General features: G+C 48.7%; 2 protein-coding genes across 6 annotated transcripts in view; one reads left to right on the forward strand and one right to left on the reverse strand.

Moving 5' to 3' along the window:
- Positions 1-3133, reverse strand: part of SUPT3H (SPT3 homolog, SAGA and STAGA complex component) — a 242448-nt gene extending 239315 nt beyond the window's left edge. The window contains exon 1 of one of the 2 annotated variants that reach the window (XM_015859910.2): positions 2769-3133. The gene's annotated coding sequence lies outside the window, so the exon portion shown is untranslated. The remainder of the gene's footprint in view (positions 1-2768) is intronic. The other variant, XM_015859909.3, reaches the window with a different exon arrangement.
- RUNX2 (RUNX family transcription factor 2) overlaps positions 1-25085 on the forward strand; it is a 195363-nt gene that overhangs the window by 32160 nt on the left and 138118 nt on the right. For all 4 annotated transcript variants that reach the window (XM_085542310.1, XM_085542309.1, XM_085542312.1 and 1 more), the window contains exon 3: positions 20890-21173. In XM_085542310.1, the coding sequence (XP_085398436.1) occupies positions 20890-21173 (284 nt within the window). The remainder of the gene's footprint in view (positions 1-20889; positions 21174-25085) is intronic.

Here is a 25085-nt window from a genome sequence, read left to right on the forward strand (position 1 = left end):
ACTCCATCAACATCAAGGCTCACATCTACCCTCAGTTCCATCTAGAGTACCTTAATTCTAAGGTTTTGCTAACGCTGTTGGATTCTCTACAAAGCAAAACCAACTTTATCATCTTCTTACCAACAGCTTTTAGTTATGCTTTCCTCTGTATAATTTCTCTTGATAGAACTTTCTTTCATCTACCTCCATCTGCTCCACTGCTTTCAAGATGGCGCCACCTTCCTAACCCACCATATTGATCCTCCTCCTTTCACATCACCCTGAGCTGTCTTTTGTTTGAAATACTGGTTGAAATACAACTATGAACATTTATAAACAACCCATAAACAACTGTTAACATTCCTAGTACAGTTCCAACCCTGACCTGCTCACCCCTTCCATACAAGACATTGGCCTCTCTTTACCATTACAGTTACATGACAGAACAGCAGCTGGGGGAACTAAAAACTTTACATCTGATTCTGTGAAACTGACTGTAATCAAACATAACTCTTCTAACATACGTAAAACACAGCAGTAGTGAAAAGCCAAGGGTTATTTATAAATAGAAATCCACATTGCTTTAGTTTGCAGATGAATACTTAACAGAATTACTTCAAATTAATAATGATTATGTGCAGCACTATGAATGACAGATCTAATCAATACCATTTCCAGTACCTTTGACATGCAGTTTTCAGACCAGCTCCTGGTAAGCTCTAATTGAGTCATTGCTGCCCAGTTCCATGAGAACACAGGCCTAACTAGTTTCCTTTTCTTCACATACTTTGCACATCTACACACTTGGATATTTCACAATTGCAACAATAGCATCAACTCAATTAGTTTCTATAGGTTAATCACTTGCTTTGGCCTCACGCCTTAAAAAACTCTTATAATAGTGACCCAGAAATACACAGCCTACCTGAGCTCATTGCTCAAGGACACCACAGCACAAGGGCAACAGCAACACAACCTTCAGTATCACTTCAGACTACGGTAATGTAAGCAGCTCGCTAAATAATAGCTTAGTTATCGTGACAAGTAACAAACTAACTAATCACTTTTCTAAACAGCTCCATTCCCTGCTATCCAAAATTAAGTCCCTGACAGGTTGGTTGTAACACTCACTTGGTTACAACACTCCTAAGGGCTACTGAACTCTGATAAACCTCAGGCAAACAAATATACACAAAACATGTGAGTAAAGAGCCTGTAAAGCATAAAGGGATTCCCCATTTCCTTCTCAGAGGCATGGCCTTGGAGTTGTTCCTTCTGACATTGTACATATCCCAGTTAGATGTCAAGGTGCTCTCCAGAATCATCACAGCTACAGATTTCTTTGCCTCAGGGAAGCTTGGCATATCCACAAGACTCAGATGTAGGACTTTCAGCAAGCCATGAACACCGTTCCACTTGCAAACGCTGCTTACAGCATCAGCTTTCAATCTATACTGCGACAATACGAAGTACAAATACGCACCAAAATAAACTAAAATCTGATTTGTATGTTAGTAATGTGCAAGTACAAGCCAGTGCAAAATTCATCATAGTTAATAGGAAGAAGGAGATCACCTTCCAGGCCACGTGGAGCTGGTCAACAATGAAGAAATATATCTAAGAGGGGTGAAAGAGGATTCACTGCACCCTGCCAAGTTAGTTAGCACAGCACTGGGTGCAGTGCCTTATGTCAAAAGGAAAGAGGGGCCTGTACCAAGGAAGAGAATGGAGTGGGAGTGAGGTCAAAGACTTCAAAAGAAAGCTAAAGCACATCACTAACACAACCACAGCCACTGAAACAGGTTCAGTCTCTGGAAATCTGCTGTCTCACAACAGGCCACTAATACAGCACAGCACATCTGGCAGCCCATAACACTAGGTTCTTACCCCCCCCCCGCCTTCATGCACCCAGTAATAGACGTTTTGCATAGATATTGCTTTACATTCATAGACTGCAATGAATTCATTTGTATAACTTCTAGGAACTCACGGCAGTTGATCTGTACATAGCACATATGGATATATAGCTAGTAAATAACCACAGGATCATAGAATGGCCATAGAAAGGCCCACAGTGCTCATCCAGCTCCAACCCCCTGCTGTGTGCAGGGTCACCAACCAGCAGCCCAGGCTGCCCAGAGCCACATCCAGCCTGGCCTTGAATAAAACCACTTAAAGCCTACACAGAGAATATTAAACACTGTCCCAGACAGCAGCTATCGCTAAGATTCAGTATTTAACAGTCTGCAGGGATACGCTCTATTTATAGCAATAAAAACCCAAAACCCATCACTTCTTGTTTGTGCACACAGCATTACAGCCCACCCCCCGCAGAGCCACACAGCATCAGGGAGACAGGAGCTAACAGCACCTCCCAGCACAGCGCAGGCCAAGGGCTGACCTCGGTTACATAACTCCAAACCCCACCAAGAACCCTCACCCAAACACAACAACAACAAAAGCAGCAGGGCACAGGCGCAGGCCACAAGCAAAGCTCATGCGGGAGCTCCACCGCTCATGGCCGGGCATCGCGGGGGGCTCACGATGGAGGGACAGGGCAGCGCTCCGTCCTCCCTCCGGCTGGCACCGCTTAAGGCACGGCACACTGTGCTTTGTGCCGGCTTAGCAGTGAGCTCCCGCAGGCAGCTCCCGCAGGCAGGCAGCCCCCGCCCGCCCCCAGCCCGGTCCGCGCTGTCCCTCCAGCCCCTACCCCCCCCAACCCGGGAGCGACCCTGCTCTGTACAGCGGGCCGGGCTGCGCTAGTGCCGGCGACTCGCATTGAGGCTCACCCCGGGGATGGATGGATGGATGGATGGATGTTGGATGGAGGTGTGCGGGGAGGAAGGAAGGAAGGTAGGAGCTTGGTGGTGCCCGGTCCCCCCCCACGTGTGCGGCTGTCCGAAACAGGAAAGCGAAAGGCAGGAACTGAACCTCGGCCCTTCCACTCTACGCGCCGCCTGAACCGAGGCGAGAAACGAGGGGGGACACCGGGCCGCGGCCTCCCCCCTTGGAGACGCTCAGGCAGCGATGGGGGTGAGGGGGGGCGGGTGGAAAATGGCGCCGCCCGCGGGGGAGGGGCCGGTTCCGCCGCTCGGCTCCGCCGGCTCCGGCTGCTGCGCGGCGGCCGCGGCCTCCCAGGGCGAGGGGAGGAGCCGAGGCGGGGCCGGCGCTGCGCCGCTTCCCTCCGCCGCTTCGCTTCCCTCCGCCGCCGCTTCCTGCCCGCACCCCCAGCGGCTGCTCCCATCCAACCCGGCCTTCAACACCTCCAGGGATGGACGGGGCATCCACAGCCTCTGTGGGCAGCTGTGCCAGCACCATTCCCCCTTGTCCTATCACTATCTACCCCTCCTCTTTATAATCCCTTTTTAAATGCTGGCAGGCTGCACTTAGGTCACCCCGCAGCCTTCTCCATGCTGAACAAGCCCAGCTCCCTCAGCCTGTCTTTGACGTGGAGGTGCTGCAGCCCTATGAGCATCTTTGTGTCCTCCTCTCCAACAGCTCCCTGTCCTTGTATCAGGGCTCCCGACCTGGACACAGTTCTGCAGATGGGGCCTCACAAGGGCAGAGCAGACAGGGACAATTCCCTCCCTGTCCCTGCTGGCCACCCCTCTGCTGATGGAGCCCAGGATACCAACCTCTCTCAGTACCTCATAGCTCTGGGGTTTGGTGCATCCAATCCACTCATTTCAGTGGCCAGGTTTGTAGGTAGACAGGCTCACTTGTGTCATTGCACTAACTGGAATGATTAATGGTGACCAACAGAGGTGTGCTGAGTGGCTGTTAGTGCTTTCTGTCTTCATGATGTGTAGAAAACTTGCTTTTCTTTAGGGCTTGCAGGGTGCTAGCAGCTAAAGGAACACTTGGCCATGTTTAACCCACCTTCCTGCTGCACGCTGCTCAACAGCTGTGTGCTTTCTGAGAAGATTCATTCTAAGAAATCCACAGTGTAGAGACTGCACAATTTTACATGCACTGTAGTGTTTAAGCTCCTTTTTTTTTTTTTTTTTGAGGAATAAGAGAAGGAGGAAACTTTGACAACCACTGCAATGATCTTAATGCTCTAGGAACCATCTGGATCCCAACTTATTTGGAATTCAACCTATTTTCTGCCTTTTCACCTTTGTTTCATTCTCCCGCATTCTCCTTTGCCTTTAGTTTTTCCCTTTTAACTTTACTGCCCTTCACTCCCATTCCTCCCCGCTGCTTCATACAGACACCTGACGGTCCCTCAGTTTCCTCCTCCTCCACTCCCACCTCCCACACCAGCGTTAGCAGGATGAGGCAATTCTGCTGCTCACTGCTTTCCCCTCTGTTGCTTATGTCTATGACAGTAATGCTGCTATCGGCCTGAGCACTGACAGCAGCAAGCAAAACATGGAGCAACTAAGATAGCTGAGTCTTGCATTTATAGCAAATTCTAATTCTTATTGCAGCGAGGGTGACCTGAACTTTTCTTTCCTACTATGCGTTTTAAAAAGCATCTGGACAACCCCAACTAAAGGAGGATTACTGATAAGCATTTTCCTGGCCAAAGGGAAAATCAAAGTATCCTGTCAAGTTGTGGGAGATACCGCAGTCTTTCATGAGACAGCTCCAGTTTTTAGCCAAATTCTGTGATTTGCTAAAGCCATGTATTACAGGCAGTGCAGCATGTTGATGGTCCTTCTGTGCCATGAGCTGTGCATATCTTTATGTATATCAGAACTGGTGAGACAGACTAATGTGAAAATACACGAGATAGAGAAGTTACTGTGCCAATTCTGCAGGGTAATTTTAATAAGGGAATTACTATGATAATATGGTTTAATGTGTCCAATGTGAACTACATAATTTCCAGGAGCATGAATAGAGCCAATGTGACTCAGTGAGGTGCCTGAAAAAGTACTGAAAGAACTTTTTTACTGATGAATTTTATTTTTGTTGCAAAACGCTTTTGCCCACAGTGAGAGGTTACTGGTTCAGAAGTGGTTTGAGCTAATGCTAATGATGGGCTGGGCTGATGAAAGAACATTCCCTCTGTTGCTGAGTGCATGGGTGATAACTTCTGGCAGAGCAGCTGAGCAAGGCGAGAATTTACTGGTTGTGAAATCTCATATCAATACAAAATACAGTGAGCAGAATCGTGGAATCATAGAATTGCTCAGGTTGGGAAAGACCTTAAACATCATCGAGTCCAACCACAACCTAACCAAAGAAACAGCAGAAGACAGAGGCAAAGTGGACTGAAAAACACAACGTCCCTTACAGTATTGTGTGCTTGTGTAGTTGGTAAAAGTGCCAGGGCTGCTCCTTAAGCAAGTTTGAATTCTTATAAAGCTTCACAGATGAGAGAAAAACCTGATCGAGCTTTTGTTATATATCACACAGAACCAAAAAAGGGCACAAACAAAATCGTATTCCTTTTCTGGTCACCCTTCAGATCCTAAGGTCGCTGTACACTGTCTCAGCACTTTTACAGACTGGACTCTGCTCAAACCATAACGCTTACAAAGTTCTGCTTTGGATAGGCCTGATTTTCTCCGTCATTTGTTTTCACTTTTATTTCTCTGCATAACATAAGAAGTCCGAGAAAGATTTTATTTTCCCCTACATAGCATATAATTTACATCCATCATCCCAGGAGGTCAGTACCGCTGGGGTGCTATTTAAATACAATGAATATAAAGTAACGAAGCGCTCACTGGAGTGGATGGCCGCAGCTCTTGGGGAAAGAGAGTTTCCAAAGCATGTGGAGAAAACACGACGGGAGACCGAGTGAATTCATCACACCACAAAAATGTCTCCATCCTGTCGACAAAGTCATTAAAGGAAAATGAACCATTGTTACTTTAGACGCTTGCATTCCTTTGGCATAATAACTTCAGCGTAGAAGCATCGGTGCAAAGAGAATTCGCGCACACGAGAAAATAAAAAGAAATTAATCTGTTTAAAACAAGAACGTATCCAGATTATGTAATGAAAGAAATCCTCCATGCTCCAAAGAAGAGATGGAGCCTCTGCAGAAGCCACAACTAATAAGGAACCGTATGCAGCGGTCCAGGGTGGTTCTTTTCCTCCTGCCAACGAGTCCAAGGGAACGCCAGCACAGGCAATTCTTTTCCGATAACCCACAAATGATATTCTCTTTAATTACACAAATGTTTCTATCCCCAGTTGATCCGCAGCCACGCTGGTTTTTAAGATCCTTTCTTGAGATTTCCCCCGTACCGTTTCCCTTTTCCAATTCATTTACTTTCAGTAATTCTTCAGTCTCCATAAAAGCAATCTGTGAGGAATGCAGGGATTAGAAATGTTTGCTGTGTTCAATTTTATGTAATTCCCTGGCAAAGAGTGTCCAAATGAGAGACACTGTCACGTGCATACAGTAAATCATAGCATATACCTATTCCAGATATGTTGTTCCTTTGTAGACCTGCCACAAGGAAAGGCCACTTTAAAGCAAACTGTCGTGCAACCCCTGGTAGAAGAGATGAAGTTAAAGAGCTGCAACAAAAAGCCTTTCCTTTATTTTAACTTATTCGGTGGTATGGCAAAGTTGTATTTGATATGCAAGTTAAAACCAAAACGGGCTAATAGATTTAGCAACTTTATTGTCAAAACCATTCAGTAATATGATACATAAGAAGTTCCTTCAGTTCTTTATTTTTCTTTTTGCTTAGTAGAAAGGCACTATATCGATTTAAGGGATTACTGGGAAGGAAATCTGTCCTTTATTTACTTTTTGTGACTTCACTGAGCAGTACTGAGGAAACATATGCCAGCAGACACCAAATCGTACCTGTTAATTACAACAAACGTGCTTGCAGACAGCAGCAAGCATGCTGTTTATCCATCATTTACAAGCACTGAAGTGTAGGGAAATGAATTGGTTTGCTGGCAATTGTCCCAATTAATTGGGCGTGCTATTTATTAGGGCACTGATTAAAGCGTACTCTGCAATGTAATGGTTGAGTATGAAGCTGCCAACTCTTATTCACTCCTGGCTCACATGGATAAAAGCAGGAGAGCAGACAAGCCCGATATGAAAATAATGATGCGCTCTGTGCCAAAATGGATTTGAGGCAACTCCATTGCCTAGAAATTAAAGACCTGGAGAAACAGAATTAGGCAGCTTCATGATCTTGAAGATGGAGGTTTGTGTTGTGTAATCCAGCTTTGACCAAGAGCTTCCATCTGTAGTAGTCATTTTGCACACGTGCTAACACCAACACCGTGTTACACACTCGTGTAACTGCTTACACTAAAGAAATGGGAAGCAGGATAAAACCAGACTTTTGGTACTGAGTGATCCGAGTCCACTTGAAGGGAGGTCCTGGTCCCTTCCACTGACTCCTTGAGCCTATCTGACCAACCGCCCTGACTGAGAGCATAGATTAAGTAAAACCAGGGCTTCCACAAATGAGGTTAGGAGTTTCCACACACAGTCAAGGAAACTTATGCTAATGATTGTATATGTTATCTGAAGTAATGCTTGGAGTTTGATCCCAGCCAGGATAACCACCAGAGCAAACCCAAATAGTGATTTGTACCAGTTAAGAATTCTTTGGTCTTGGATCATTCATACCTTCCCTTGTTAGCACTAGTGCAAGACCTGGGTGCAAGGCCCAGCATTCCATGATTTACTAACAAGCTGTTTTGTTCCTACCTACTCCTAAAGTGTCCTCAGCATTTTAGCAACAACCTGCACTCTGCCTCTGCAGAAGGAAGTACTCAAAGGTGACCTCCATGAGCAGAGAGCTGCAGTCTGAGGGCTCCAGCAATAGAAATTAAGTCTTGTTGCAGTGTCTTTCTTAGGAAACTGGTTGTGCACCCAAAAATCATGGCAGTGTGTGAACCACTTAAAAATGGGAGCAGTAAAGGCAGAGCTCCAGTTCTCTCAAGCAAGGGAAGGAGCTGACACCAGTCACCAGATGCTCCAGTAGCTACAGAGCAGCTTTCTAGATGGATCTCAAGGAACTCAGTGAAGCAAAACATTAGGAGAGCTTCTTCACCCATGCACTCACACCTGCTTATTATTCCTGTCTGCCACCTTTTAACTGAAACCACCTTACCACACAAAGCCACAACCAAACGAGCTTAGCCCTGGCTGAACCTAAAGCACAACCATTACCCTAATAACAGTATATATTCTGAGTTATCAGGAGTAGGTGTCAGTTTCAGGTGTAATCACCAAAACTTAGATATCTACGCTTGGTTTGCATTTAGGCTCCCATTACAGTCAATGGAAACTCAGTCAATGTGGTTAGTGCAAGCGAGAAACCAGTTCATTTCATCCTAAGGTAGACACCTCTGTTTCCTCACGAGACTTGCTGTCTACCAGCCACTGACTGCATTTACTAGGGCTGACTTTAACTATCAGTGTGAGGTGTTCTGGGCTGTGCTGTCTGGTGTCCACCCGCCTTTCCAAAGGGCAAAGGACCTCCTATTGTACTGACTCATGTGTCAACCCGTAGCCATCTCTTAGGAAACTCAAAACATCTCTAATGGCGCTGGATAATTAAGAGAGTGAATTGAGCCTTAGATTATTGTTAAGGATAATGGGAGCTTAAGCAGCTAAATTAAATGTAAACATTTGCATTGTAAACAACTACATTCAGGTGCCTGAACGTGGAATGCAGCTCTCCTCCAGCTGCCAGTTGTCTAAGGAAAATGTCATTCTGTATTGTTCGCTTACATTAGGTATACAAATTGGAACATTATGTTGCTTTCAGAAAACTTGCATGTTTCTGAGTCCTTTGTATCCTTAACAAGAATAAATTTGGTGTCATTTTGGCACGGGGAGCAAGTGGGATCCTCAGGTTAACTATTTCCAAATGACGTGCTTGGTTTATTACAGACTCCTGTCACAGGGCTTTGAATGATAAGTGGGAATTAACCAGAACACTTGAGATTTATTGTGCAGAGAAGCAGTGAGTAGAGGGGGCCGTCAGTTCTTCTTGGATTGCATATTAATATAAGGAAAACTCCCAGAATTGGGTGCATTCAAAACAATAACTTTTTGAGATATGGGAATAGCGCCAGGAATACGCATCAAATTACTCCTGGATTGCAGAATAAATAACATCAGCCACAGGTTGCTAAGGATTTAATTTCCTCAATGTCCTGAAACAAATTAATGTTATTTGACCACGCAGAGCAGGTAGAATGCTGAGCTTATGGTTGTCCAAAACATTATATCCTTTAATGTGGGTGCCCAGCGGTGGTAATCTGTGTACATAAGATATCAGATAGAAATGTATCAGAGAAGCTTTTTTGCTCTGAATAAATGTTTAAATATTTAGGGCCAAATTCCATCGCTAAACATACGAACACAGCTCTCTTTGAGTCCATCAGGGCTGCGCGTGTGTATCTTAGAGCAGAACTTGGCCCTTATGTTTTAGGGTTTATAACTGAGCTTCCAGTGTAAAATAACACGTGATCTGTATCACACAGCAAAGCGGTAAGGCCTCTTTTTAGTGGAAGGGTACAATTAAGTGCATCTGCCTTTCTTTTGGTTAAGAACTAGAGGGTTTTAAAACTAGAGGGAATGGTCTTAAGCAGCGCCAGGGGAGATTCAGGCTGGACATTAGGAAGTATTACTTCTTGGAAAGGGTAGTCAGGCATTGGAATGTACTGCCCAGGGAGGTGGTGGAGTCACCGACCATGGGAGTGTTCAAGAAATGTTTGGATGTTATGTTGAGGAATATGATTTAGCTGAGAAATATCAGTAATGGTTGGACTAGATGATCTTGTAGGTCTTTTCCAACCTTGATAATTCTGTGATTCTGTGATTCTGTGAAGAAGAAAGCTTGAGAATGTTCTTACCTTTTCTCTAGGCAGTGTTCCTTGTCTTTGAAAGGTGTTGTCTGACAGCTTTGATCCGTTATGTAGCTGGGATGTCAAGTAGGATATACTTCTGTTCTCCTACTTCTCTCCAGTTTCCACTCTGCCAGCTTTGATAGCGGAAAATACAGAATCATGATGGAAAAGAGAGAAGCATTTTAAAATACCCTTAGACTAATGAATTAGATATACTTGTAAAATTATGAGCAAGCTAGGGTGTGGGCTTTAAGCTGTAAGTGGTGTGTTCAGATCAGCCAAAGGACGCGTGTGGTCACCCATTCCACTATGAACTAATATTACACTGAGATCAGCTGAAGCATTTTTACTTGGAAGTGCAAACGAGTGCCAGTAAAGGACTCCTGAATCCAGAGCAATTCTTTCCCTGTTTTTGATGATACATCAAAACCCCATGTTACAAAGTATTCATGAATCACAGAATCATAGGATGGTTGAATGGCCTGGGTTGCAAAGGCCCACAGTGCTCATCCAGTTCCAGCCCCCTGCTTTGTGCAGGGTCACCAAGCAGCAGACCAGGCTGCCCAGAGCCACGTATCTAAATTGTTCAGTGTTGGTTCTTTTTCCAAGTTCATTCCTATGTGTAGGCTCACCAAGCATCCAGGATCAGGAAAGACACAGAATGACTTGTGCAATCTTGTATGAAAGCCATGAGACACTCTGCGTGATGGAAACACGTCTCAGTGCCACTGCAAAGACACAATGCCAAACGCATAAAGAACTCAAAAGATCCCCAGGTCTAAGCACAGTGACTGAGCACTCTTTTCAAAAATTACTTTTTCCCATCTCAAATATAGGTCTGGATTTTCTCATTATAAAAAAAGAACTCTGACTGTTATCAACTCCGTGAGCGTACTGAACAGCTCATATATTTTAGAGAGCTTTCTGAAAGTCGGATCCTAGTTGGGGATTAAAGTTTTTGAGGGATGGGAGGCTTTTGGGAGATTTCTTACAAAGTTCACAGTCGGTTTTAGATTCTTCTCCTGTGGCAATATGTTAATGCTAATGGCATCCAGCACGGTCAAGAAAGATCGTGCATAGTTTTAAAGTTTTACAGATGCAATTACAAGTAAGAGTGAGTGAGGAAGCTAACCTTCCCTTCGTCTTTGTAAGATCTTGCATAGATAGACAGACAGACAGAGAGATAAAACAATAATCCTTAGGCAAAGGGGGGGCAGCTGTTTATGAGGGTGGGCAGTGATAGGACAAGGGGGAACGGTCTTAAACTGAGACAGGAGGTTTAGGTTGGATCTTAGGAGGAAGTTTTTCCCCCAGAGGGTGGTGACGCACTGGCACAGGTTGCCCAAGGAGGCTGTGGATGCCCCATCCCTGCAGGCATTCAAGGCCAGGCTGGATGTGGCTCTGGGCAGCCTGGGCTGCTGGTTGGTGACCCTGCACACAGCAGGGGGTTGGAGCTGGATGAGCACTGTGGGCCTTTGCAAACCAGGCTGTTCTGTGATTCTTTGGCAATCCACTTTTTTCATGATGCTCACATGGAGTTGGTCAGTTAATAACAAGCATCTGAGAAGCAGAGACACTTGGACTGGTCTGGTTTGCCAAATTAGTTTCTTAGGTTTTTCACAGAAGAGGACATGGCATACAACAGGTCTGCAAGCTTCAGCATCGTGTGTTATGTCATCAGCTTCATGTCATGAGGATATCAATGTCTTGCTTACAGCATCGGTGCTCTCCTTCACTAACTGTTCTATCCAACTTGATGTTTCTCTGAATTCCACTGCATAATCCTAAAACAACATCCAGTTGAGATGACTGGCTTGCTCCCTTGCATGCCATGTTTATGTAGACAATAAATAGAAAAGTATGTCAAGAAAAAGTGCCGGTCATCCAACATTCTACACGTAAAGGCTGGCATAGAAAATCTGAGTCCATGCTGACACCGCACACTCTGCACTATCATCACTTTGTGGCACTGTGCCTTCATACTGCCAATCCTTCAGAGCTGTAGCCCCGCACTTACCTCAATGGTATGCTTTGGGCAGCTGTTGTGGAAATGCCTGCCTGTTCTCCATATATCTTGGGCAGCATTGAAAACAGCAGCTCCCCCCGTGTGGATGGAGGCACCAAGCTCAGACCTACTGCAACAAACGCTGGGATTCTGACTCTGAGGCAAACCCTGTTTGCCTTCTGCAGGCGAGCCCTCCCTCCAGCCCCCGACAGGCATGATTTGCTACAGAAAGCAAAAAGCTCACCCGACCTTGTCCACACCAGCAAGGCAACCACTTCTACTGCTACTTGAGTGAATCTGAGGGTGGAAAACTAATTTTGACGCTTCTTGTCAAAAACAGGTCATTTTTCTGGTGAGGGCAAAGCCCCAGTGACATTGCGTAGCGTATGTGCTGAAATACAGTGGGGTGAGTTAAGGACATGGGATCATCACTCAGAAAGGCACTTGTAAATTCAGAACACTTCTGTGCATAGAACAGCGGTTACTAAAGATTGTGTTGATAATTTCATATACGATCGCCTAAGCATATATATGGTGTGCATATATTGCATTAGGCAGGCTTCATAGATAACAGCAGCTCAGTTCTTCTCTCACAGCGCTGTAGATCAAGAGGGGTACCACTGAAAGCCATTTCATAGAGTCATAGAATCACAATACAGACTGCATTGCAAAGGCCCACAGTGCTCATCCAGCTCCAACCCCCTGCTGTGTGCAGGGTCACCTACCATCAGCCCAGGCTGCCCAGAGCCACATCCATCCTGGCATTTAATTGCTTACACCTGAGAAACACATTAATATTTCTAAAAATCCAATACAGAAATGCTGCAGAAGTTCCCTCCCCTCAATTTTCATGATTCCCTAGAAGAGCTATTTCTCACGTGGATCCAGAGCATAAACTGAGAGGAAAGGGAGAGGTGGGAGGACAGGATGGGCAGCCAGGAGAAGGGAAGCGTCTGTCCCATTCTAATTTACTCTAAGATAGAGCAAACAGACTCGCAGCCCAGACAGCTCTCAGACTCACTGAACATCTCGAACAAACTGAGAGCTCTCTGTTTATTTCAGGTGTATGAAACACCAGCAGTTGCCAGTAAATGCAGCTAGGAGTGCGAGTATCTGCATGAAGATAACATATTAGCAGCGAGAATTATAATTGTCCTTCCATTGTCTTTTCTTCCTTTCTTGAATCGGAGTGAGTGTGCCTTAATCTCTTCAGAATCTCACAATGAGTAAATGTCAGAAATGCCTGTTTTTCAGTCAGAGATGCCAGCTGTCTATTTCAGACATAACATCAGCCTTCACTGTAAGCTTCCACATAAAAGCGCCACGAACAGTAACGTCTCTAAGCAAGCATGAATGATTGGCTTGCAGATTCTTTACCAAAAAGGGAGTTTATTTACTTCACACAGGTCATAAATTTCCTTAGAAAAACTATCAGTGGCAATCGACGTGTGGTGTTTAGTAAACAGAGTTTTCCTCTCATTCCTTCAGACCATGTTCTCCAATTGTCCAAAACAGTGGAACGTAGTTTTCTCACACCTAAAAAGAAGACATATTTTAGCTGTTTAAAATGAGGTGGAAAGGAAGAGCTGAAAGACTTGCCATATTCTTCAGCACTCAGGCAGTGAAGGGTGCAAGGACCAGCCCACAACAGCCAGCTGCCTCATGGTGAGGCAGCACCTTGTTCCTTGAAGGCTCCCATGGAATGCAATGCCACTGCAAACAGAATAAGGCTTTGCTTTCTTTCTTACCGAGAAAAAATAATAATACTAATAATAATAATAATAACCAGAGGGTGGGATCTGCCTTTTCATGCCACAGACTTTTATCTGCTCAACATCGCGCTAACCTCAGGGTGCCAAGCACAGCGTGTTTGAAACCCTTCCAAGGCTGGGAAGAGCTGCTGTATCTCCTCCACTACAAAGGGAAGCTGGGTAGGAATGGGAGCTGCTGTGGGCTTACAAGAAAGGGATTTGGTCGCCTTGCCCTCTGTCAGGACCTCATTCCTCCTGGATACTTCCAGGTAAAATATTAGTAAAATATTTGACTGACTGGCTTCATTACTGAAAAGGCCCACAGTGCTCATCCAGCTCCAACCCCCTGCTATGTGCAGGGTCGCCAACTATCAGACCAGACTGCCCAGAGCCATGTCCAGCCTGGCCTTGAATGCCTGCAGGGATGGGGCAATGTCCAGTGTTAACAATTAAGATCTTAATTAATTACCTGAGTTCCTTTTAAGAGCCCGATCAGCATTTGAGACGAATAGCTTGAAACTTACCGTAACTGAATTTTGAAGTGCATTATAAAAGAGATGTGCAGAATGTGTATGTTTTATTCTTTTCTATCACCTCGAAGCAGACCACTCAAGAAACTGCATGGAACTGACATCCAAACTGACAGCATAAGCCAGACTTATAAGACGCCATTTAAAACTGAGCTGCTGACAAACATTCAGATCATATTTTGCAAGCTACTATTAACTAGGATGAGACCTTAAAGGAGGAACACATCCCATATCTCACTGCTGACTCCGAGCTTTCTTATCCCTTCCCCTAAAACATCCCGTGCAGCCCAGTGTCTGAGAATACTGGTCAGACAGGGCTGATAGCAGATCCAGTCCTGCCTGAAGCCCACGGCCGCAGTGGAGGCTTTGCAGAGCTCGGCTGCCAGCTGCTCCTTCCCACTGCGCACGCGCAAGGAAAAACCTCAACAATTTTCAGAAGCTTATAACTCAGCCAAGTCTGGGTGGATCCCTTTGGTCAAGGGCAACAAATGGAACTTATCTGATTTTTCCTCCCCGTTCTTCTCCTCCTTGTTAAAGCTTCCCATTCCTGCTCTAGAAAAGATACTGAGATGAGTCTCTAAGAAGTCTGAAAAGTTAGAGAAGCAATGTGTATTTGTCTTAACATTGCTCTGGAAAGCAGCAGCACTATTCCTGATGGAAGCTTCCAAAAAGGGAGAAAAAAAGAGCTTGAGGCAGATTTAGGATTGAAAATCGCATCCTGAACTCTTCAAATTTGGCAACGTGATGTGAGTGAAAATGAGGTCTTATGTTGGAAAGTGGCAGACGAGCTTAACTGCAGATACAGCCGGCAGCTTCACCTAAAGTATTTCTTCTGCCAGAAGGGTTTTGTATTTAATACTAACGAGGCTCATTCCTGTGATGGTTAATGTTTGGTCATCCACTCTTATGGCTCGTTTCTGGGCCAATGCTTTTTGGGGGAGGAGGTATTTTGTGCTCACACGTCACCCACATGCTCAGCAATTCCAGGCTTAGGTTCTGTCATCAATACAGTAATGCTGCTGATCCCTTGGGGTGCCCTGGCTGTGCTCAGATCTTCATCTGAGGGAATTTTCGGGAAAGAAAGAGCAAAAAATAGACCAAACTCGGTAGTTCCACAAATAGTTGATTTACTCTGTATGTTGTGTTTACATTGAGCATTACCCACATGTTGGTCTCCCATTCTGCTCCTGCACTCTCGGTATTGTATGTTTTCATCCTTTTTTAGGAGAAATTTTGCACTACGTTTCTGTACCGCTCCAGTTTCCATGTTCACGCTCTTAACAAAGAGTCTGCCTAGAAACTATTTCTGCCATTCATGCTATTGGGAATAGATTAACAATGGGAATCCTGACCATTGCAACACAAAGAGAGTAAGGCAAGGATCTGGAATGCTTGTGGTTGGGAGCGTTACAGCCACCTCTGCCCCTCCAGTCTGACGTGCATCTCACATTCTCTACTGTGGAGCTCTCTCGAGTTGTATCTGGCCACAGTGCACTTCATTAGCCTCTTAAACACAGCATTCAGAACACGGGCACTCTGCAAGGTTCCAAATGTATAAACTCTTTTTAATTACAAACAGTTCTACCACCCACTTTCCCCCCAGTTAGTCGAGGGAACCGGTTTTCATTGAGGTCAACAGAAAAAATAACCGTGAAGCGTTTGACTCACTCTGCTCTCGTATATGCTAAAAGCAGGGGGGGAAAGGAAGAAAAAGTAAGTTTAGTTTTTAGCTTTTATAGCTCTGAAATAATGTACTTGTTTGGTCTGAAATTGTACAAAGGAAAAAAGGACTGTCCCCCAGCTTTGGGACCCTAACAGCTTCCTGCTGCTCCTGTTTAGATTTAGATTAATTTTTTTGTTTTTTATGTAATCATTTTCTAGTTTGTATTCATATGAGGGACTATAGATGCTAAAAACTAATGTGTGGTGCTGAAGTATTGAATGTTTTCAACTAATTTCATGGGGAAGTTCTTTACTGTGAGAGTGGTGAGGTGCTGGAACAGCTGCCCAGAGAGGCTGTGGATGCCCCGTCCATCCCTGGAGGTGTTCAAGGCCAGGTTGGATGGGGCCCTGGGCAGCCTGGGCTGGTATCAATGTGGAGGTTGGTGGCCCTACCTGTGGTGGGGGGTTGGAGCTTCATGATCCTTAAGGTTTCTTCCAGCCCAAGGCATGCCGTGATTCTGTGAACTGCAGGACACAAGATGTGCTTTATTTAAGCCATAAATCAGTGAGACAGGGACACAGTAGTTAAACAGTCCAGAGCTGTCCCATGCCTGAGTATGGATGTGGTTGTTGCAGAGCTCATCACCACAGACCCAACACTGTGGGGTCAGTATTTGTCCTACCCAGGATAATAAACAAGCAATGCACAGCAGGGCACACAGCCCACCTGCAGCCCCAGTGCTGCCAGCAGCCAGCGGAGCTCCTTGTGCCCTGCTGGAATGAATGGCACTCAGGCAGAGCTCCGGTGGCACAGAGCTCACCAAAGTCGGTGTGTTTTGACCCAATGCACATTTTCACAAGTGAATTTAAACCTTTGGGAAGGCAGATTTTGGAAGGAGAGCATTGGCACGTCCTTAGCTCCAGTAATAATTGCTGACACGGCTGGAGTCGCTCCGACTAAAAATACCCGATGCAATAACAAACCCGGTGAACCCATCAGCTTTCTCCTTTTTCACAAAGCCCATTTACTTCTACAGCTCAAAATACATTCTGCAGTCGCTGTATTTACAGCACATTGCAGCCCCACGGCCTGGCAGCACAGCTGTTTATTTAGGGAATGTCGTCCAGGTTGGAACCTTTCAAATGTGACAATTATTTTTCATCCCGAGCAACAGGAGTGTACTGGGCCTGTCCTTTATAAATGCAACCATCAACAAACCCCGTGCTGTTTGCAATATCACCTTTCTGGTGTAATTATAGCCATATCCACAGCTAAAAGTGAGACAGCCAAAACTTGATCACAACTGCAGCGAACGCAGCCGTGAGGGCAAAAATCTGATTTTATAACGCGGAGCTGAAGGTGTTTGTTAAGACCCAATGTGCAACGCCAGCACATTTCTTTTTTCACCAACCTCCTTCCATTCTCTTCACATCTTAAAATATGACCCATTTTGCAACCGGGGCTTCAATTCCGAGAAGTTGTGCAGTGAAAGCCGAGCAGAGCAGAGCAGCGGGGTTGCTCTCTGCTTCAGCCAAACCCGAGTTCCAGATCCTATATATCATAACAGCAATCGCTCGCCCTAAAACATCCCATCCAGCTCTCATGCAGCTCCATAAACCTTCCTGGTGCTTTTATTAATTTGTCCATAAGCGTTGAAATAAAACTCCTAACGCTGCGAGCTGTTCCAGGCTGCACCAAGTTCCCACTCACTGTGTAAATGTTGAGCAGGGAGGGAATTTTTGCTCGGAGACTGAAAATCAGCTGTGCCAGATAACCTGAGACTTCGTCAGGGCGTTCAGCGGAAAGTTTTATTTCGGCATTATAAATAACCATGGACTATTTTAAGTGACCTTCGAATCGTAGAATCATAGAACAGCCCGGGTTGCAAAGGCCCACAGTGCTCATCCAGCTCCAACCCCCTGCTGTGTGCAGGGTCACCAACCAGCAGCCCAGGCTGCCCAGAGCCACATCCAGCCTGGCCTTGAATGCCTGCAGGGATGGGGCATCCACAGCCTCCTCGGGCAACCTGTTCCAGTGCTTATAGAAATACAGTATAAACCTTACCCCGGTAGCTTCCAATAACTTATTTGAGTTGATTCTAATTAAGTTTTTATTTTATTTTAGCAGGAAGAGAGGTAACCGTAAAACTTTTTAGTATACAAGTAATTAAAACTGGAAGCGTATCTTCTGGTTGGAAATGAAATAAATCACAGCCACCGGGCACACGTAGCAGCTGGCTCTAAGAGCCTCTCGCTTTCCTCCGAGCACCTTCGCGGTGGAATGTATTTCCCCTTCGGCCAAAGCGGGGAGAAACGCGGCCATAAGCGTCCTACCCAAATGTATTTTCTTACTGCTGCTGCGGTAAAGCAGAGCTTCCGAGTGCGCCCGTGCGCCGAGGAGGGCTCGTCGTTCGGAAGGCGCACGGCGAGCTCCGGTTTGGGTACCCGCAGCGGCCGCCCGGGGCCGCCGGGTGGGAACCGTCCGCATCCATCGACACGAGAATGAATATTAAAAAGGCAATAAAAATAAAAGGGGAAAGGAGAGAAGGAAAGCCGGCAGCTCGCCGGGTCGGGGGCTGCCGCTCCCCACGGCGATCGTGGGAAAGGAGAAGGAGGGACGATAGAACGCAGGCCGGCCCCGGCGCTACGCTGCGCGGAGCGAGAGCTCTCCCCTGTGCCCGACCAGCACATCTCCGCGCCGCGCACCGCCCCGCTCTGCTCATCCCTGTGCTCCGCGCCGGGACCGCGGGGAGGGGGGCGAGGGGAGACCCGGGGGGCGAGGGGAGACCCGGGGGGCGAGGGGAGACCCGGGGGGCGGCTCCTCCAACCCCCCCTCCGCTCTTCCCCGTGGAGCTGCCGGGCTGTGCGCGGGGTCCGGCCGGTGCTGAGCGGCGGAGCTGAGCTTCGTAACAGCTGGGAGAAAACGGTGCGCGGCACAAACCCCCCACTACCCCTCCTGCTCCCACCACCCCCGCCCCACATTCGGCACCCCCAGCCGGACGGACCGCAGCCGGGCCGGGCTGCACGCAGGCTGCAAGGCGGGGGGGGGGGGTAGGAGGGGGAAAGAGGGGAAGCGCCGGGGCGGGGGGAGCCTTAGAAATTAGAGGGCGGGCTGTGATAGGTCGCTGTGTGCTCGGGGGGGCGGCGACACTTTGTTACCATTGGGTATGTAAATTGTTTTTAATAAGATCTGCCCTTTTCTTGCTTTTTTTATTTTTTTTTAATTTTATTTTTTTTTAAAGGGAGAAAACAAACCCGCCTGCCTTTACCTTAACCGGGGGGGGGGGGGGATGCTGGCATAGTTTTCATTCATTCAAGGAAATGTTTTAGACTTTAGACTACCGGAGTCTCAGCACAAACCCTTGGGCACCGACTCTCTCCTCTCTCTATAGATATATTCTTGCAAACAAGACTATTTCTATTTCTTTTACAAATCAAATCAACCAAACAAACCAACCCCAAAGTGTTAATGGAAAAAACCCGGAGCGCAACTGAGCGCATCGCCCCCCTCCCCCCTCGGACCCCCCCTCCTTTCCTCCGGCCCGGCCCCCTCCCCGCGGCTGCGGGCGGCTCCAGGCGAGGGCTCTCCTCCTTGGGGGGGGGGGGGGGAGCGGGGTGGGTTGTGGGGGGGATGCACATTGTTGTATTTATTTTGAAGGCTGCAGAAGGCTGAGGAGCGCAGCACCACGTGCTGCTGACTCTCATCAGCATAATGATGGCCCCAGCCGGAGAGCCCCGTATATATAAACCACAAACCCCCTAATCATTAGAAGTCCCAGCCTCCAAAAGAAAAAAAAAAAAACCGCATTCAGGACAAAAAAAAAAAAAAAAAAGACTGCGGAGTTTTTTTTTTCTTCTTGTTTTTCTTTTTTTTTTTTCTTTTCCTGCGTGTTGTTTTTTCTCCCCCCTCTCGGCTCCTCCGCCTCCCCGCACGCAGCTCTTCGGCACCCGAAAGAACTTTTGTTGCTTTTTGCCTCTTTTTTTTTTAATATATTCTTTATCGTTCTCGACCGACGCGATTTTTCGGAGAGCGGAGCGTAACTCCCGCAAAGCGACACCTGAATGACTGCTGAGATAGTGACTTTTTTTTGCCTGCTGCTGTTCATCGAGAAAAGGGGGGAAAAAAAAACCAAACAACCGCCCCCCTAAAAATTAACCCCACCAAACCAAACGAGCGATTCCAGTTACCCGGTTCGGCTCCCCGGACTCGGATCCAGCAGCGACTCAATTAACCGGACCGGACCGCACCGAAGCTGCCTTTCCCCACCGTTTCCTCGGGCAGAGTTTCGGAATCAGCCCGCACAGGGCTGCTCCGGGGGGGGGGTTCTCCTCTTTTTTGCCCCCTCCCGACGATGCTGCCGTTTGGAAGCCGGGCGCCGGACTCGCCCTGAGCCCCGATCTTCGTCCCGGGCCGCTCCCGGCGCTCAGCCCCGCACCGCTCCTCGCACCGCAGCCCCGGCACGGCGCTAAGGCTTCGCTCCCTTTTTCTTCGCCGTTTGTTTGGCCGGAGGAGGAGGAAGAATTCTTCGGAAGAAACCGGGACGTTTCCCCTTCGCTCATTGCGAGTGACGCTCCTCTTGAAGCGGCGAGCACAGCCGGCTGCCTTCGCCCCCTCTTCAAGCCCGAAAAGCGGACGGGAAGGGAGAGGAAGGAAAAAGGAGAGAAAGTCGCGCGGCGCTGAGGGCAGGAGCGGCGGCTGGAAGCGGGGAAGGACGGACGGACGGAGGAGAAGCGGCTCCGGGCAGGGACGGGCTGCGGGACGGAGCCGCAGCGCCGGGCGTAGCTGAGGGCAGCGCAGCCCCGAGCGAACGAACGACAACAGACTGAGATAACTGAGATCTGGGGCTTTTTTTTTAATTCTTTTTGTGCCGTTGTGTTGGTTTTGTTTTTTTTTCCGTGCTTTTTTCTTTTTTTTTTCCGCCCGATTTTTTGCCCCCCGTCCCCCCCCCGCCTCTCTTTTTTTTTTTTCCTCTTTTTATTACAAACGCTCCGCTTTTTCATTCGCCCCATTTTTCGCTATTTTGTTTTTAAGACTTTTTTCCCCCCCAACCCCCACCCCTCACTACACGCCTCCTCCAGCGATCCCCCCGCCGCTCCCCCCCCCCCCCGCCCCCCCGCCCCCCAATTCGCTAACTTGTGGCTGTTGTGATGCGTATTCCCGTAGATCCCAGCACCAGCCGGAGGTTCAGCCCCCCCTCCAGCAGCCTGCAGCCCGGCAAGATGAGCGAGGTCAGCCCGGTCGTAGTGGCCCAACAGCAGCAGCAGCAGCAACAGCAACAGCAGCAAGAAGCCGCCGTGCCCCGGCTGCGGCCGCACGATAACCGCACCATGGTGGAGATCATCGCCGACCACCCGGCCGAGCTGGTCCGCACCGACAGCCCCAACTTCCTGTGCTCCGTGCTGCCCTCGCACTGGCGCTGCAATAAGACCCTCCCGGTGGCCTTCAAGGTGAGCGCTTCTCCCCCCGCGCTGACAGCGGCCGCTCGCCCCCCCTTCCCCATCACCTCCGCCCGCAGACGTTGCGGTGTTCGCCCCCCCAGCCCGCAATGCCCGCCGTGCCCCCCCCCCCCGTAGTGCCTCCCGCGATGACTTCTGAGCCCCTCTCATCCCATCGTTCCTCTTGAGCCCCCCATCCCCCCCTCCATCCTCTTGTGCCCCCCTCCCGCCCCATCCTCTTGTGCCTCCCGCTCCCCTCCGCCCGCCTCACTGAGCTCTGAGCCCATACACTGACTTCTGTGCACCCGCGTCCTACGGTGACTTCTGTGCCTCCCCCCCAGCCCCCCCGCCCTCCGCAATGACTCCCGTGTTTCCCCCCCCCTCCCCGTGCTGCAGTAACTTCTGTGCCCCCCTCTCGTTTTGCACGGACTTCTGTTGCAGACCCTCATCCTGCACTGACTTCTGTGACCCCCAGTCCTACAAAGTTTCCTGTGCACCCCGGGCTTTCTTTGACTTCTGTGTCTCCCCCCCTTTCAGCCCCCTCCCGCCCCCCCATCCTGCACCGTGCATCCCCTCATCCTGCAATGAGTTCTGTGCCCCCTCTGTCCTACACTGACTTCTGTGCCCCCCCATTCTTCAACAGCTCCTATGCGTGTGCCCATTCCTGCCTTGAGTCTTTTGCTTCTCCATCCTACAGCGACTTCTGTGCCCCCTACAGTGCCTCCTGTGCCCCCCCCCCCCCATCCCGTGCTGCATTGCCTCCCATGTCCCCCACCCTGCACTGATTTCTGTGTCCCTTCTGCACAGTGTGTGTGTCCCAAGGCTCCGTAGGGTCTTCCGTGCCACCCTCGGTGCTCCAGTTCCTCCTGCCCCCCCCCCCCAGTCTGGCGTTGCCTCATATACCCCCATCCTTCTGTCTGCCATGGCCCCGCATCCCACTGTGCATCCTGAGCCCTCTCTGCCCTGCAGTGCTCCTTGTTCCCTCTCTGTCCCATAGAACATCCTTACCCCCTCTCTGCAGACCCTCTCATGCCCTCCCATCCTGCAGGGCACGCTGTGCCCCCCCCGTGCTGCAGTGTGTGCTGTGCCACCGAACCCTCCCAACCTCTGCGATCAGTCATGTTATTTCTATTCCCTTAAAGCATTGCCCCCCTCTTGGCTCCCCCTGTCCCTGTGCCACCACCAATGCACCCCACTGTGATCCTCTTAGCAGCTTTCCTTTAAAAAAAGAAGTTTTCTTATAACGAGATTCACCCATCTGCAAGAGCTCAGTGCAGGGGTGCAGAACGGGTGCTGCCTCCAAACCTTCCCTAAGGGGCACCCCCAAAATCCCAGACTCTTGTCCCAGCTCCTGGAGCTGGGGAGGGGGCACATATGGGTTTAGTGCAGGGATTGGGGTCCTGATGGGGGAACCCATTCACTTCTCCTGGCCTCCACGGAGTGGTTGGGGGGGGTGTTGAGCTTCTCATTTTCTGCCTCCATCCCCGCGCACGCTGATGAGAGGAAAACGTTTATTAAAAGCTGCAGTAGCAGCCCCGGCTGTGTGCTGTGTTCTGCAGCCCTCCGTCCTCCCCACAGCCCTGCACGGCTGCACTGAGCCCCCCAACCATGTCCTAAGGCCGGCAGCACTTGCCTGCAGTGGCTCACGGGCACAGTCTGGGAGCAGCCCTGCGCTCCAGTGCTGCCAGAACGACCCCTTGGGTTGTGTTTTCTGCATGCCAGCCATGCTATCTTTGTTTTGTCAGGGAAATAAAATGGGTCAAAACAGCTGAAAGAGCTGGTTTTGGTGTGTCTGGCCATAAAGGCGGTGTGCTGCTGGCACTTTGCTATCAGAGGGAGTAGAGATGAAGGCAGAGGGGCAGAGACCTGCTGGGTCTGTAGCTGCAGTTACCCTGCATAGGGCCTGCCTTGTGCTTGGGTGGAAATAGCAGAAAGTGGGGTGTGTTCTGCCACTTGGTCTGCGGGTGCTGTGGGGCCTATGGGGTGCCACCAGGTTACGGGGTGCCACTAGGTTATGGGGTGCCTCCAGTCCATGAGGCTCAGGTCAGAGCTTGGCTCTGATTCCTGGTGTGAGGAGTCGTCTCCCAGGATCGCAGTTGTGATTAATTTGCTTGTAGGTGAGCTCAGTGTTGTAGTTCCTTCCTATAGAAGTAACGTGAGGGCTCTGTGTTATTGCTTCTGTATTTCTGCTTCCGTTTGAAAAGGCTGAGCGTGCCCCTGCCCTGCAGCCACCCAGAGCGTGCGGTCCCAGCTCACTGCAGGGAGGCAGTGGGGCTCAGCTGAGTGGTATTTAGGATGTTATTCCCAGTACATGTGATAAAAGGACTTACAAAGAGCGAGAGCAAAGAGCGAGAGCGCATCCCGGCGTGTTTGTGCTCATAGGTTCTGATATTTGGGTGGTGTGTGGGCTGCAGGCAGGTGTGGATGCGGGAGGTTTATCGATGTGCTGAGTTGTCCCTTCAGCTCTGAGCTGTCACACGCAGCATATAAGATGCTCTTAAAACACGCCGTGTCTGGATGCCCTTGTTTCCTGGTGGAGGCTGACAGGGCCACACTGTGTGCATCCAAGGCAGAAGGTGTGAGCAAGGAGCAGAAGTACCATACAGCAACAGGCGCTGATAAGACTTTCTGCATAGCAAAATGATGGTTGGGACCCATCGGACAGGTTTTAAACTTGAATCTCATTTATCAGTGCAGCTTTCCTGCAGCTGCCCGCTGCTTTCAGACCGAAGAAGCTGCAGTGAAACACTTGATGCGATACAGCAGAATGGCAATTATCTCTAAAACACTGCAAAAAAGAGACAGATTTGGGCTATAGGAATCTCAGCGAGGCAGAAACTTGAAAGTAAAATGGCTCACAGACAACAGAGTTTTTGAAGTTTTATTGGCAATAAATAATATGTTGATGATAATGTTTTGAGTGGTGCGTTAAGTGTGCCATAATTCTCTCACAGAGCTCTCCAGTTAAAAAGTGCTCTGGATGTAGCACTGTTTTAATTTAAAAGAGAAAGAAGTTAGATATAAATCACACGCGGGGAAGGAAGTGTGCAATAAACAGCGCTGGGTTTGATTATCATTTTGTGAAATAACGTTGGCTGAGCGTCACGTTTGAATTTTCAGTATTAATATTTACACGCTGCAGGGAGAGAGTCTGCATGGGGCTCACGGACCAGGTGGTGAGGTTGGCTGTGCAAACTGTGCCTGCTGGTGCTGCTCTGACCACGCTGCAGTGCCCGGGCAGCAGAGGAATGGGCACTGTGCTCCATGCACCCAATTCTGTTCCCTTTGTGATGTGTAAGAGCCTTTTGTTGGCTGCAGCCATCGGGATTTGGCTCTACTTTCTTTCTGAAGGCCATGAAGACTCACCCCGCTGGGTGCTGGAGTGGCTGTAAGGTTGCAGTGCCTTATTGCGGTGGCTGTAAGGTTGCAGTGCCTTATTGGGGTGGCTGTAAGGATGCAGTGCCCTGCTGGGTGTTGGGGTGGCTGTAAGTTTGCAGTGCTTTATTGGGGTTTTCTGTAAGGTTGCAGTGCCTTATTGGGGTGGCTGTAAGGATGCAGTGCCTTATTGGGGTGGCTGTACGGTTAGCAGTGCCCTGCTGGTTGTTGGGGTGGCTGTAAGGTTGCAGTGCCTTATTGGGGTGGCTGTAAGGTTGCAGTGCCTTATTGGGGTGGCTGTGAGGTTGCAGTGCCTTATTGGGGGTGGCTGTAATGCTGAGTGTTGGGGTGGCTGTAATATTGCAGTGCTTTATTGGGGTGGCTGTAAGGATGCAGTGCCTTATTGGGGTGGCTGTAAGGTTGCAGTGCTTTACTGGGGTGGTTGTAAGTTTGCAGTGCCTTATTGGGGTGGCTGTAAGGATGCAGTGCCCTGCTGGCTGTTCGGGTGGCTGCTGGCTGTGATCCCACCCAATGCTGATAACAGCAGAG

The sequence above is a fragment of the Coturnix japonica genome, chromosome 3 (genome assembly GCF_054131305.1).
Source record: "Coturnix japonica strain WE chromosome 3, WE-NBRP24, whole genome shotgun sequence".
Lineage (NCBI taxonomy): Eukaryota > Metazoa > Chordata > Aves > Galliformes > Phasianidae > Coturnix > Coturnix japonica.